At 34.3% G+C, this 15,525-nt stretch overlaps 2 protein-coding genes across 2 annotated transcripts; one reads left to right on the top strand and one right to left on the bottom strand.

Moving 5' to 3' along the window:
- Window positions 1-2,231: 2,231 nt before the first annotated feature.
- On the top strand, window positions 2,232-3,114 carry LOC131657621 (uncharacterized). The gene is made up of 2 exons (XM_058926997.1): window positions 2,232-2,260; window positions 2,493-3,114. Exons 1-2 carry the CDS (start codon window positions 2,232-2,234, stop codon window positions 3,112-3,114), a joined length of 651 nt encoding a protein of 216 aa, XP_058782980.1.
- A 483-nt stretch (window positions 3,115-3,597) lies between these two features.
- Window positions 3,598-4,278, bottom strand: LOC131657615 (ethylene-response factor C3-like). Its single transcript, XM_058926994.1, has one exon. It carries the CDS (start codon window positions 4,276-4,278, stop codon window positions 3,598-3,600), a length of 681 nt encoding a protein of 226 aa, XP_058782977.1.
- Between the last annotated feature and the right edge of the window lie 11,247 nt (window positions 4,279-15,525).

The following is a 15,525-nucleotide window of genomic DNA, read 5'->3' as shown; positions in this document are numbered from 1 at the left end:
AACATAAAAAAAACCCTCCAGTTTTACGAAAGAGAGAGAAGAGGGAAGAAGAAGAAAAATTAGATTTGTTCTTATTGTTTTACTATTCACTTTCTTTATTAAGGTTAAAAGATTACAAGTGAATAACAACAACCAATGCTCTCTCAACAACCTGAAAGAACCAGTCTATTTATAGACTACTAAGCTAATTTAAACAGAAAGCTAAGTTAAACAATTGGGCTAAAAGATTGGCTTAATTCGACATGCTAACAACATATCATATGTCGATAACTGCTTGCTTGAACGTACTTTGACTATAATATGCAAGACTTCGACTTCTGTTCAACCAACCCTTATCGAGACTAGAGTTCGATCTAATTACAAAATTTTTTTACCTTGAAATAAACTCTACAACATCAAGGAAATAAACTAACTTTCTTCATGCAACGTTATCAACTACACGTAGTGAAAAAACTTGCAACTTGGAAATGTCTTGTTGATCATATCAGCAGCATTGTCTTCAGTCAAAACCTTCAGCACTTGGACTTTTCCTCGCTCGATTATCTCTCTGACAAAACGCAGCCTCACATCGATGTGCTTGGTTCGTTCATAATAGGTTGAATTCTTCGACATGTGTATTGCACTTTGGTTGTCACATTTAATAGTGATTGCTCGACCTTGAAGTTTAAGCTCCTTAGCAAAACCTTCAAGTCACAATGATTCTTTCACAGCTTTAGTGAGGGCAATATATTCCGCTTCAGTGGTTGATAAGGTAACAAGGGTTACTGCATATACTATGTATGGCCTAGTACATACCATATCATACATCAAAGAACCTACTATGTTAGCATATCGAATGTTATTCATATATGTTCTTTCGACCTCATTACTTATACACTGAGTTACAATTAGTTTGAATTGAGAATTTGTCGGAGTCACAATAGGATTTGAATTCAACATACCAAAATTATCGAGAATCTTCCGTAGGTATTTCTCTTGAGATAAACATAATTTCAACCGCTTTCTATCTCTCCGAATGTCAATCCCAAGGATTCTGATGGCAATACGTAGATCCTTCATCTCGAACTCATGTCTAAGTTAAGCCTTAACCCTTAATCCTTCTTCGACACTATCGCTGGCTATGAGGATATTATCCACATAAAGCAACAAAGTCATAAGTGAATTTCCAATTCGAAATCTGAAGTAAACACAATGGTTGAAGTGACTTTTAGTGAACCCAATATGTGCCAAGAACTTGTCGAATCTCCTATTTCATTGTCGAGGAGATTGTTTTAGGCCATACAAATACCTATTAAATTAGCACACATTATCGTCCTAGCCCTTTTCTTCATACCCTTCATGTTGCTTCATGAGGGTTGCTTCATCTAGATCACCATACAAGAAAGCAGTCTTAACATTCATTTGTTCCAGTTGTAGGTCAAACTTTGCCAACATAGCAACTAGCATTCGAATGGACATGTGTTTCAAAATAGGAGAGAACACATCATTGAAGTTGATTCCTTCTTTCATAGTGAACCCCCTAGCGACCAATTTTGCCTTGTATATCTTCGGCATCACTTCTTCGATTTTTTTCTTCACCTTGAAGACCCATTTACGGCTGACTAGTCTGGCCTCTATGGATCTCTTCATCGGCTCTCAAAGTGTTGTTATCATTAAGAGATTTCATCTCATCATCCATGGCTCTAAGCCATTCAATCTTATTTTGACTTCTCATTATTTCCTAATACTAATGATGTTCTTCATTTAGAACCTCACTTGCAGAGATTAATGCATAAGATATGAGATTTGTATAACCAAGTCTATGAGGTGGCTTAATGACTCTTCTCGACCTGTCTCTTGCTAGCAGGTAATCATCAACAGTTTCCTTAGTATCTTTAGCATCTAGTGCTTATTCCTCGACTTCATCTGGATTATGAAACTCAACATTAACATACTCCACCTCGATAGGAGACTCCTCCTATTCCAGCTCCTCTGCAGAGATCTTCGAACTTCGATCAACTTCATCAATTTTCTTGAAAGTCATCTCAACTTCATTGAAAACTACATCTGGACCTGTGATACACTTCCTATGACCTGCCTCTAGGCACCATAGCCTATAAGCTAAGAAGCTGATAAAGACGAGATCACTACATGTGGGAAAGAGTGATGTTAGAGTTTTGTTTTGAGAGTGATAGCTATTTTGTGTTGAAGTTTGATAACTTCGCTAATATATATGGGTAAAACTTATAACCATGGCTGTTAAAAACAACTGTGATAATATGTAAGTACTATTCACAATAGTTTCTTAACAACAGTATCTGTTGTTAATTATGGTGATAAATATTTATATTTTAATATATTTATAAGAGTATAATGACAACCTCTTTTTGTAACGAAAAATAAGAAAACATTGTTGGTACGGTAAATCGAAGCAAATAACATTTAATATATCACAATAGTTGTGTTTAAGGACTGTGATAAAATGTATTTATATAAAATATTGAAAATTTCAGGCACGCAAAAATGAGTTATTACTACGGTTATATAAACGGCCGTAGTAATATGGTGTTATCAAAGATAAATTTTGTTCCGCCTAACCGTTTTGATTTTGTTTATTCCAATTTATGGAAGGTGGAGGTGCCTAACAAAGTCAAAGCCTTCGGTTGGAGATGTTTTAAGAACAAGATTCCTACTAGAGATTCGCTATTGAAAAAGGGAATTCTTCTAGCTTCCTTGAATCTTATGTGTGTTTTTTGTGATGAGGTTAGTGAATCTCCTTCTCGTTCTTTTATGATGTGTCGGCATTCCGGTAAGGTTTGGAAAGATATGGCGGAGTGGATAGGTATGGACTATTGTAATCCTATGGATTTTAAAGAAAGTTTTTGGGTGTGGAGTTCTTTTTGTCATCAAAAGAAAGTTAAAAAAGGAAAGGAAGGAGTTGTTTGGTTGGCCATTTTATGGAGTTTGTGGTTGAGTAGGAATGAAATTATATTCAACAGTTCTCCTTGCAACGCTCATGATCTTATATGGAGTTGTAAAGTTCTTGTTTGGAGGTGGTCGGGCATAGAGAAAATTACACATCCCAATTGTAACTTCTACGAGTTAAGCAAAAACCCGTTGTTTTACTTAAGTTAGGTTCCATTTGGTGTGTAATTTTCTTTTCTTTTTGGCTTTTGGCTTCGCCTCTTTGTATCCGAGTTTTCTAGAACTTTCGTTCTATATTAATACAACTTGCTTAAAAAAAAAAGATAAATTTTGTAGTAGTGTATGTTTCGTGCTTTTTATAAAAATTGTTGCAAATTATTTTTTAAGAAATTCATTAATATTTATTTTTATTTAAAGAACAACAATACTTTAAAATATATGCTGTAATTTTTATTTTGTATTTTCTTTACTGCACTTTTAAATAAAACGATTATAAAACCAAAATTTGACGTAGTGGGAGGCTAAATTTATATTTGATTGAAGAGTAAATTGTTTAAGAGAACAATTTATTTCTAGCGAATCACTCAAAGAGGAAAGAAGTGCCGGCATATTGTTCTGGGCAATGCCCTAGCTAGCTGAATAATTATTGCTCTAAAAAGTGCCAAAATCACAAACAAAAATTACAAACAATTGTTAGAAGTTGGTGAAGTTTGTACTTGGATTATCAGACATAGTTAAAAGTTGCTCAAGATATTCAACTCCCAAGTCTTCTAGCACCAAAACACTTGATGATGATGATGATGATGATGATGATTCCTCTGATTGATCTTGTTTTCCTGATTTATTATTATTCTTTACACCTTTTGATGACAACTTTCTTTGGTTATAGTGTCTCTCCTTGAGTGCAAGTGCAGGTGAACATCCTTTTCTACAATCATATTGCATCTCTTGCAAAGACTCTTTGACCCTTTGGACAGAAAAATTGAGAGGAGCATTATCACCTCTCATTGAAAATGCAGCTTGATCATAAGCTAAAGCAGCTTCTTCAGCACTGTCAAAGGTTCCAAGCCAAACCCTTTTGCCTCCTCTTGTTGTGTCTCTAATCTCTGCAGCAAACTTCCCCCAAGGCCTTTTTCTTACACCTATATATGACTTTTGATCCGTCTTATTATTCTGCAATACTTCTTTAGATTGATCAGATGACTTCACCGAGTTCGCAGACATCGATGTTTGCGAACTCGATGAGAAATCAAGCGTACTAAAGGGAAGATAATCATGATTAATACCGAATTCGAAGGAAATTTCGGAAGGGATTTGCTGCAGCCTTTTGAAATCTGAGTTTTGAAAGAAAGAGAGATTGGTTCTTTGAGGCATGGTTTCTATTGGTGTCTTTCCCTTTCGGCTTTTAGTATTTATATTTACCACAAATTAATGGTCAAACCCCACTGCAGGTTGTTATTCAATTATGGATTATAGATTTAGATTATTCTAATGGGTCATAACCATTCATTTATTAGTTAAAGAATCTAGTACTTATCAAAAAATTAAGTTACGAGAATCTAGATCTAATGAGGAAGCTTATGTTATTATCACTCTTTTAGGACTATTTTTGCTGGCTTGTTTTTTTCTTAAAAGAATATTCGGATCCCGTAAACAAGTGGTCATGAGTTTAATTGTTAACCGAGTGAAAAATCTGTGTGGAGGGAGTTCATCATCTTAAGTAAAACTCCTTATCTATGCCGGTATCTTTTGGCTGAAGATAACTTGAGAACAAAACAAGCCAAAATCAAGAGCTTACGAAGTAAAGATTAAGTTGTTTGATAATATTTCTATTATTATTTAGTTTAGTTTTTTTATATAATTTTGAGTATGACGTGTATTGTGGAGATTGTTATGAGTATTATTGATTACGCATAGACGATTATGGATAGAGAATTTCTTTATTGACCCCACTATGGGGATGACTCCAGTGAAATTCCTAATTATGTTTTCAGATTTTATCAGATTTTCTCCATTTCCGAAAAAAATCCTAAAAATTAGGATTTTAATTAATTCGGAGATGCATCTCCAAAAAAACCTCAAAAAGATTTTTTCGGATATGCATATCCGAAAAAATCCCAAAAGTTAAAAATTTTCGGATATTAATTAATTCACATATCATAAATTAGATATAATTTATGAGTTATAAATAATTAATAATTATATATTTCTGATTCATATTTTAAAATTTAAAAATAATTTCAATTACAAAAAATTAAAATAATTTCAATTATTAAAATATAGTTACAAATAATTTTAATTCATGTTTCTACCGTTGATATAAATAATAAAATAGATCAAGTAAGAATAATGATAATAATAATAATAATAATAATGATAAAAATCATTTTTCATAATTAATTATGATAAAAAAAATCATTTTTCATAATTAATTATAATAAAAATATCATTTTTTTATTTAGTTAAAAAAATTAAAAGAAGATTTTGTCTTAATTTTATTTAGTGAATAAATTTATATTAAATTTTATATAATTCAAAATTTACTTAGGATGTTTTTAATTTATATAAGTTAGTAAGATAATTTTTAACTTTAAAATTGTTTAGAAAATTTTGTTTATAAAATGATTTTTTATAACTATAAAATTGTTTTTGAAAATTAATTTATAAAATGACTTATCATAAGAAAAATAGAAAATAAATATCTTTATTATTATTATTATTATTATTATTATTATTATTATTATTATTATTATTAATTTTTTATATAAAAATAAAATGTTAATTTAAATATTTATTAGGTTAATATTATTATTACATCTTGATTGTAATGATATATATTTAATAATATATTTTAATTAATACGGTTAATTATACTATTAATTGTATTGATTAACCTTGATTTTAATTTTTCGGAAATGCATATCCGAAACATTCCAAGATCAAAAATTGGAATTTTTCGGATATGCATCTCCGAAGAAACCCCTCTCTCAAAAAAAAAGTTGATTTCAAAAATGCATATCCGAAAACACCTTTTTTTTTTGGTGTTTTCGAAAATACATCTTCGAAAACACCTTTTTTTTTGTGTTTTCGGAAGTTCATTTCCGAAATATGGGGCATTTTGGGAATTTCGCCGCGGGTGACCAAGAAGGTTAGGGGGTCAATAAAGAAATTCTCTTATGGATATTATTGACTATGACTCATATTGTGGAGATTATTATGGATAAGAAACCAAGTTGTGCGAGGGGCTTTAGGGGTATTATTATCAACTAAGCCATACTATTATATATATTGTTTGTAAAACTATAACCATAATCAATCATAATTCCTAGATAGAAATAAAGGAAACTTTAGATGCTTTGTAGTCGTAGAGGTAGATACTGTTGAGATATTATTGAGATTGTATTTTTAATAAAATATTAAATCAAATCAAATCTAATAATATCAAATATAATCCAAGTTGTTAAGCCCAAGCCCAATCCGGGTTGTATATAAATAGTCATAGTGTTATCATTATTTGTACAATTCAATTCAATAATATAATCCTTATTTCCTTATTCTCTCTATTCTCTCTCCTCACTAAAAATGTCTCATTCACTAACAAATTGGTATCAGAGCCTCTGGTTATTGTTCTTGAGAACTTCACGTTAGAGATCGTGTTTCTAGGGAAAGTGAACCAATCGCTGCAAAGATGAATGGTACTAATGGTATTTCAAATTCTCTTCCATTGCTTGACGGAAAAAATGTGATATAACATAAAGAGAAAATAGATGCAATCTCTGTTTGACTTTCATGAAACCCTAGAAGTGGTTACTAATGGAGTTTATGCTGGCTGCAAATGCATCTGACGCACATAAAACTGCCCACGCCGAAGCCAAGAAGAAGGATTTCAAGGCTGCATATTACATTTAAACACCGGTTGATGTTGCAAATTACGACAGAGTCTCTCATGCTGAATCGGCGAAAGAGGTATGGGATATTCTTGTCAAATATTATGAAGGATGTGAGAAAGTCAAGGTTGTCAAGTTGCAGACCTTGCATCGACAATATGAACTGTTGTCAATGGGAGAAGACGAAAAGGTTGCAGAGTATGTGTAGAAGGTGTAGAAACTCGTCCATCTCATGCAGGGTTGTGGTGAAACCCTAACTTATAAGATGATAGTTGAGAAGGTAATGTGTACATTGACCTCTCACTTTGATCACGTTATTGTAGTTATTCAAGAATCCAATGAACTTGAAGGCACATGAGATTAGGATTGTCGACATGAAAGGAGTTCAAGATTCGATACAAGCCTTGCAGGCTCAGTCATGGAAAAAGAATGGTGGTTCCAACAAATTCAAAGGTAAATTCGAAAATACTCGGGGCAAAAAGCCTTGGTCGAACTCTCACAAGCAGCAGGTTGAAGATAGAACTTCTGAATCCTCGAAAGGAAAAGGAAGAAGAGGAAACTATTGAAAGGGCGAAGAAGATAAGAAAGGTAAAAGTGTGCAGTGCTATCACTATGAGAAGTGGGGTCACTTGGCTAAACATTGTTGGTACAAGAAAGACAATGGATCGACAAAAGGCAAAGACTAAGGAGCGAACCTTGCACACCAAGATTCAGATGATTATGAAGGTATGGTGGTTATGGCTACTGTTGCAGATAACCATGTCGAATCCAATATCTGGTTCCTCGATTTAGGCTACTTGAATCACATGACTGGTTAAAAGGTGTGGTTGGCAGATTTTGACGAATCGAAGAACAGCAAGGTAAAACTTACCGATAATAGTTCATTGCAAGCATTAGGTACTGGCAACATATTTTTTTCAGTTGAGTAATGGAGGGAAAGCTATGATCAAAGATGTGCTCTATGTACTTGGTATGAAGTGTAACCTGCTAAGTGTTGGACAAGTGGTCGAAAAAGGTTTCTCTATTGTCATGAAAGATGGAGTTTTAAATTTTTTCGACACCCAGAACAATTTGGTCTTGAAATCTCCTCTCTCGAAGAACAGGATGTTTAAGACCATGATCAGTTCGACTGAAATACAATGTCTAAAAACTGTTGTCGACCACAAGGATAGTTGATTGTGGCATTTGAGGTTTGGAAATTTGAACTTTCGATCACTAAATCAACTAATTACTCAAGACATGGTTACTGGTATTCCAAGTCTTGATATGCCTGACAAATTCTGTGAAGGTTGTTTAGTCGAAAAACATCCAGAAACTATTTTGCTTCGACTTTGCCAATGTCATCATCCTGTATTCAAAATGGTAAACTCAGTTGTATGTGGTCCATTTGAAGAACATACCCTTGGTGGAAACAAATATTTTGTTTCGTTAGTCGATGAGTTTAGTCAAAAGCTATGGCTCTATGTGATCAAGAGAAAAGACGAAGTATTTTCCATCTTTAAGAGATTCAAGATACTTGTCCAAAACCAGAATGAGAAGAAGATCAAAGTTCTGCGAACCAATAGAGGTGGCGAATACACATCCAAGATGTTCTAAGAATTTTGTGTCGAACATGGTGTTGATCATGAGATAAATACTCCTTATACTCCTCAACATAATAGAATTGCTGAAAGAAGGAACAAAACCACATTAGATATGGTGAGATGCATGCTGAAGCAGAAAAAATTGCCAATGTCCTTATAGGGTGAAGCTGTTTCGACTACAGTTTATATCCTCAATAGGTGCTCTACCAAGAAGTTGAAGAATAAGGTTCCTGAAGTGTGGAGTGGAAAACAACCATCAATGAGTCATCTGAAGGTGTTTGGCTATATGTGTTACAAGCATGTTCTTGATGCAAGAAGAAGGAAGCTTAATGAAAAGAGTGAGTCTATGATTCTGGTAGGATATCATCAGACTGGTGCATACAGGCTATTCAATCCAGTTAATGCGAAGATTGTGTTGAGTCGAGATATTGTGGTTAATGAAAATTCTGCTTGGGATTGAAATTCGAGTAATTCAATAAACAAGCCATTTATGAGCTCTTACTTCGAAGAAGCAACTGCTGAAGTCAAAGTTGGTGCAATTGTCGACACTCCCGTCAAAGTCGAAACAGTTGCCAACATCTTCGATTGAGATGAAGTCGAAGAGGGTGTGGTTGATACAAGCCAAAGACCTCAAAGAACTCAAACTCTTCCAGCAAGACTTCAAGACTATGAAGTGGCCGATGATGATGAAGTCACACCAGATGGAGAATTAGTTCATTTTGCTTTACTTGTAGGGGTTGAACCAATCAACTATAACGAGGCTTTAAAGATTCAACAGTGGAAGTTATCTATGGTCTAAGATTTACAAGCAATTGAAAGAAACAACGCATGGGAGTTAGTCAAATTGCCAATACATAAAAAAGCTACCGACGTAAAGTGGGTGTTCAAACTGAAACACAAAGCTGATGGGTCGATAGAAAGGTATGATACTACATCAAAAGAAGTATGTCAAAGAGATACTCAAGAGATTTAGAATGGATGATTCGAATCCTGCATCCTCACATGTCAAAACAAACTTATAGTTGGAGAAGCATGGAGAGGAAGACAAAGTCGATGTAACTTTGTTCATTCAAATTGTGGGATCTCTGAGGTATATGTGCAACAGTTGACCTGATATAGGTTTCGCTATCGGATTAGTGAGCCTATACATGAGTGAACCAAGAGTGTCGCACGTGAAGGCTGCAAGACAAATTCTAAGATGCTTAAAATGATCGATAGAGTATGGTATTCTATTTTGACAAAAGTCTGAAGACAAAGAAGCAACAGTCACTTGTTTTTTAAATACTGATTGGTGTGGAGATATGGAAGATCGAAGAAGCACAACTAGATATTTCTTTCAAGTATTTGGTGTTCCAATTTCACGGTGTTCAAAGAAACAACTTGTGGTGGCATTATCTTCGTGTAAAGTTGAATATATAGCAGGATCCTATGCTGCATTTCAAGCAATCTGAATCAGATTGGTACTTGAAAAAATGGAGGTCGAAGTAAAGAAACCTTTTGTGTTACAAATCGACAACAAGTCAGCCATAAATCTAGCAAAGAATTCAGTTTTATGTGGAAGGAGTAAGCATATCGAATCTAGATTTACTTCCTGAGGGAAAATGTAAATCGAGGTGAACTTGAAGTTAGACATTGCTCGAGTGAAACACAGTTGGCCGACATTTTCACCAAAAGATTGACGATCGACAGATTCCTAAATTTGATACAGAAAATAGGAATAGTTCATATTTACTCTTTATAGAGTTGTTCGACAACTTGGATTATAGGGGGTGTGTCATACCCCAAAATTTGCCCATCTCATTTTACTTCCCAAGCTCATACCAAGACTCAAGATTCAAAGACACGCTCTCCTAAACAATGGCTCAAGGAATTAGGGTTTTGATTTCTCTGAAGAAAACCAATGAATCAAAGGCTCCAATGCATTTCATATGGCTTATGATGTTTCAAACTATCTCCATGACAAAATTCAGGCTTCAATTCCAAGGATTGCCAAGTCAATTGCTCAGAAAGTCAACAGTCGACTAGTTTGACCTAAAAGTCAACTGTGGTCAAAGTACAGTCAAAACTCCTAATTTTTTGTCAACAACCTTATTTTGAAGTATCATTCATCATTTGATCAAGGATTGATCATGATTCATCAAGAAAAGATAAAAAATCAACAAAACCTAAAAGTTTCTAAATTAGGGTTTCATAGGAGAAAGTCAGCTGAACTTTGACCAGCCAAAACTTTCACATGGAACATCAGAAATTTCCCATCCAATGTTCATTTTGAAGGAAATTGAATTCTCTAAAATTTTGTCTCTCACAAGCCAAGTCTAAAAATGCTTCATTTGAGAGATATGGATCAAAAGATTATAGGTCCTTTTTGAAAGTCAACCAAAAGTAGTTTTTTGTCAACGCCCATATCATCAAGATGAAATCTCCAAATGCAAAATATCTTCCAAAGTGGCTTGTAGAGGACATCTTGAGGTTTCCAAAAAGTTCTAGAACTCCTCCATACCTTAAAAATTGAAGGAGATATGCCTTTTCAAAGTTGGTCGATTATTTGGAAAAAATGTGAAGCAAATGATGCTCAAAATGGATTTCCTTGCAAATGGGCCTAAGGTTTTATGGTCCAATATTTGTCCTCATGATATTTAGGGCCCCATATCCAAGGCCACGAATTTTTGGTTTAATATTCATATTTTTATTGGATTTAATTCATGAAAATATAATATAAATCAAATAACGAGGAAAATATTAAGAGGATTTCTTTTGATTCTATTTCCACTTGATTCCAATAAGCAATTATACCCCACAATCATTCAAAATTTGTGCAAATTGGAATGGGAGAAATTGAATCAAGTATTGGCCAATTTTAGAAACTTTTAAAACATATTTTCAATCAAAACTCAATTAAAGATTCAAAGAAGATTGGATGTAATTTTGTTACCCTAGTCCACTCACTTATAAATAGTGATCAGTTCATAACATTAAGGGGGGATTTTTGGGAAGGAGTGGCAGTCTCGAGAGCTCTTGGAGACCTAGAAAAACCGCCCCCTCTCAAGAACAAGCAATCAAGGATTTGGATCATTCCAAGCCAAGAAAAGAGTGCCAATCAATTCCTTGAAGCTTCCTGATCAATCCCAGCCATTCGCAACACATCAACCCGCTCTGAATCGTAATATCACCATTTACGTTTTATGGTTTTTTTGAATTTTCGATTGCATACATTCATGCGTCTTTAACGTGTTTTGATGATATATCTATGATTGTGATGAAGTTTGCAAGCTATCTGGATAGTTCAATTTTGTTTTAAGCGCAGGTATATGAATACACCATGGCTAGGGTTTGGAGTTTCAAAATTAGGGCTTCACGAAATAACCAAAATTAGACTAAGCCAAGGGTGCCACTGAATTCGTGAGACGATTTATAACTGAACCATGTCCAGGAATGCAATTTATTCATTGTTTCTGTTGAGTTCAAATGTTTCAGGTCATGGCTACGAACCAACTCGTAGCAAAAGCTTTGCAGAACCGTAGCAAAAATTTCCAGAAAAAAGACAGCAAGTGGAGAAGACGACATGACCTAGGCGCGAAGGGATGTTGTTTTAAATTTTTTTAGTTTTCTGTTTTTATTATATTATGGACAGTTTGTTTTTATATCAATTAACCACAGTAGCACGAATGGAAAAGGCGTAGTGGGCAATGTCAAAAACCTAGGTTCGAGTCCCCCAGGCTACACTCATTTTTACCATATTGTTTCTTATAGATCCGGTGTGGCTACCTTATGCGCGGCTACGATACATCCTCACACCAGGGCCCTTGGATTACCATCAAGATGGATCTGACGCTCTAGCACTCATCAGCTCCATCATGGACTCTCACCAGCAGACCACACACGATCCAAGCTACGTTATTTTTTTAATTTCTTTTTATTTTAATTACATAAACTTAAGTGCCTTCAAGGCCACACAATACAAGTTGTGTAAGCCCAAGCCCAATCCAAGTTGTATATAAATAGTCATTGTCTATATCATTATTTGTACAATTCAATTCAATAATATAATCCTTATTTCCTTATTTTGTCCTCACTAAAAGTGCCTCACGCACTAATAGATACCATTGGCCGAACAACGTTAACAAAGATTGATTGCGTTCGTCGACTTTTTCTTTTGTTTCTCTTTAATCTTCTATATTGGTTGTTGTTTTAACATTTGGTATTAGATGACGATTAACCTTGGTGTATAATTCTAATTAACAAGGTTCGACAAGACAAGAAATTTTAGATCATAGTAAATGAGGGTTAATAATATGTTGGCTAAGCAAAGTTTACATAAGGCGTTGTGTGAGACAAAATCGAACGACATGGAAGATACAAATTAGACAGAGATGAAGGAGAATGCCACAAAATTGATTCATCTATGTGGTCACTACTATGAATAAATAATTTTACCTCTGTTGTGAAATTTTTGTATTGCACAAAACTTTACTTCTTGGTTTTTTTTAATACACAAGGTGAAAAGTTAGTATTTACATTTTCTTTTAATTCATGGGTTTAGTAGTTTCAATAGAGGGATTTTTTTTTATTATTACATATTTTTCATTTTTGACCTGTAAGTTGTGACATAACTTATATTCATAAGTTGTAACATATTTTCATCAAACCGTAAACTAGTTAGGCAACACATATATACATTTTTATACAAAAACCTATACACACATTTTAGAATTGAATATAAATTTGTTAAACAAGGCAGCACATGTATTATTTACAACCAACTCAAAATTGCACACATACATTTACATTATACAAATTAAGGTTACTAGGAAATAAATAACAACAAATTAGTTAAATCATATAGTTATTTTTATATATATTATTCAATAACTATATAGAGAGGCGGTATGGTCTTATGACGGCAACAAAAGTCCCGGTCCGGATGGGTATTCTTTAGAATTCTTTAAATTGAATTGGGAGGTGGTTAAGGAAGAGGTTTTCATTTTTGTTAAGGATTTTCATGAAAGGGCTAAACTTACAAAAGCTTGCACGTCGTCTTTCATCACTCTTGTCCCTAAAGTCAAAAATCCTCAAGCCTTGAATGAATTCCGGCCCATTTGCTTAGTAGGAAGTATGTACAAGATTTTGGCAAAGTTGTTGGCGGCTAGATTAAAGAGTGTGGTTGGGAAATTAGTTTTGACTAATCAAATGACATTTATAGCGGGAAGAAACATTTCAGATGGTGTTCTTGTGGTGAATGAGGTGTTGGATTTAGCAAAAAGGGAGAAAAGAAGTTGTGTGATGTTGAAAGTCGACTTTGAGAAGGCTTATGATAGAGTGAGTTGGAATTTTGTTAGATATGTTTTAAAAAGAATGGGATTGGGTGCTCGATGGATGAGATGGATGGAATGTTGCATTTTTACCAATTCGATGTCTGTTCTTGTTAATGGTAGCATTACAAAGGACTTTAGTGTGGAAAAAGGCCTATAGAAAGGATATCCTTTGTCACCTTTTTTATTTGTTTTATTCATGGAGGCTCTCACGACCTTATTGAAGAAATCAAAGGAGATAGGTGAATTCCGTGGTTTTAGGATCAGTGGTGAAAAGGAGGTTGATTTGTTACAATTTGCGGGTGATATAATTATTATAGCCGAAGGAGATACCTCTAATTTATGGAAGGTGTTTCCTTGTCTTCAAATTTGGTTAGAGGGAAAGTTCTCGGAAGAGGAAATTAGAGAGGCAGTGAGGTCTTGTGTTGTGACGGCAACAAAAATCCCGGTCTGGATAGGTATTCTTTAGAATTCTTTAAATTGAATTGGGAGGTGGTTAAGGAAGAGGTTTTCATTTTTGTTTAGGATTTTCATGAAAGGGCTAAACTTACAAAAGCTTGCACGTCGTCTTTCATCACTCTTGTCCCTAAAGTAAAAAATCCTCAATCCTTTAATGAATTCCAGCCCATTTGCTTAGTAGGAAGTATGTACAAGATTTTGGCGAAGTTTTTGGCGGCTAGATTAAATAGAGTGGTTGGGAGATTAGTTTCGACTAATCAAACGGCGTTTATAGCGAGAAGAAACATTTCGGATGGTGTTATTGTGGTGAATGAGGTGTTGGATTTAGCAAAAAGGGAGAAAAGAAGTTGTGTGGTGTTGAAAGTCGACTTTGAGAAGGCTTATGATAGAGTGAGTTGGAATTTTGTTAGATATGTTTTAAAAATAATGGGATTTGGTGCTCGATGGAAGAGATGGATGGAATGTTGCATTTTTACCAATTCGATGTCCGTTCTTGTTAATGGTAGAGTTACCAAGGACTTTAGTGTGGAAAAAGGCCTACGGCAAGGAGATCCTTTGTCACCTTTTTTGTTTGTTTTAGTCATGGAGGCTCTCACGGCCTTATTGAAGAAATCAAAGGAGATAGGTGAATTCTGTGGTTTTAGGATCAATGGTGAAAAGGAGGTTGATTTGTTACAACTTGCGGATGATACAATTATTATAGCCGAAGGAGATACCGCTAATTTATGGAGTATGAAAGCTATCCTTAGAGGTTTTGAAATGATGTTGGGATCCCGAATTAATTTTTATAAGAGTAATCTTTATGGGATTAATGTGGGTGATTGGTACTTGGAAGGCGCTTCATCCTTCTTATCTTGTAAAGTGGGGTCTTTGCCGTTAAAATTTCTTGAAGTGAGGGTGGGCGATAATCCTAGGAAACTATCAATATGGAAAGATCTTTTAACGATGTTAAGAAAAAGATTGAACGTTTGGAGAGGAAAGCACCTTAGTATGGCGGGTAGGATGGTGTTGATAATTTGGTTCTTAATGCAATTCCGATTTATTCGCTTTCTTTCTACAAAGCCCCTAAGAAGATGTTGAATAAGGTTAGGTCCATGTCATACCCCAATTTTTGACCCTAAGATCATACATCATTTGCATTTCAATCTTCAATCAAGATCACAATCTTGAGGTATCACTTTTTTCCTTTTTTGCTCACTCTATCTCTGAGGGTAATCATCAAGCACTTTTAGCTTTTAATTTGTTTTATACTAACCAAAATCCAAAAATATTCATTTTTGTTTCCTTTGTTTGTGTTTTGCAGGAAAAAGATCGGGCAAAAATCAAAACAGTGCAAGAAAAGGAATTTTTGAAAATTTCACTATGGAAATCGATTTACCCATA

The sequence above is a fragment of the Vicia villosa genome, linkage group LG1 (genome assembly GCF_029867415.1).
Source record: "Vicia villosa cultivar HV-30 ecotype Madison, WI linkage group LG1, Vvil1.0, whole genome shotgun sequence".
In the NCBI taxonomy this organism is placed as follows: domain Eukaryota; kingdom Viridiplantae; phylum Streptophyta; class Magnoliopsida; order Fabales; family Fabaceae; genus Vicia; species Vicia villosa.
The sequence above is the reverse complement of the archived record's forward strand: the minus strand, read 5'-3'. Positions and strand labels throughout refer to the sequence as shown.

What these genes read in the sequence shown, in the direction of transcription:
- LOC131657615 (XM_058926994.1), bottom strand. Translation starts at nt 4,278, where the DNA reads ATGCCTCAAAGAACCAATCTCTCTTTCTTTCAAAACTCAGATTTCAAA.
- LOC131657621 (XM_058926997.1), top strand. Translation starts at nt 2,232, where the DNA reads ATGGCTGTTAAAAACAACTGTGATAATAT. An exon ending in AAAAACAACTGTGATAATAT is followed by an intron (nt 2,261 to 2,492) that starts GTAAGTACTATT and finishes TGAAAATTTCAG; the next exon opens with GCACGCAAAAATGAGTTATT.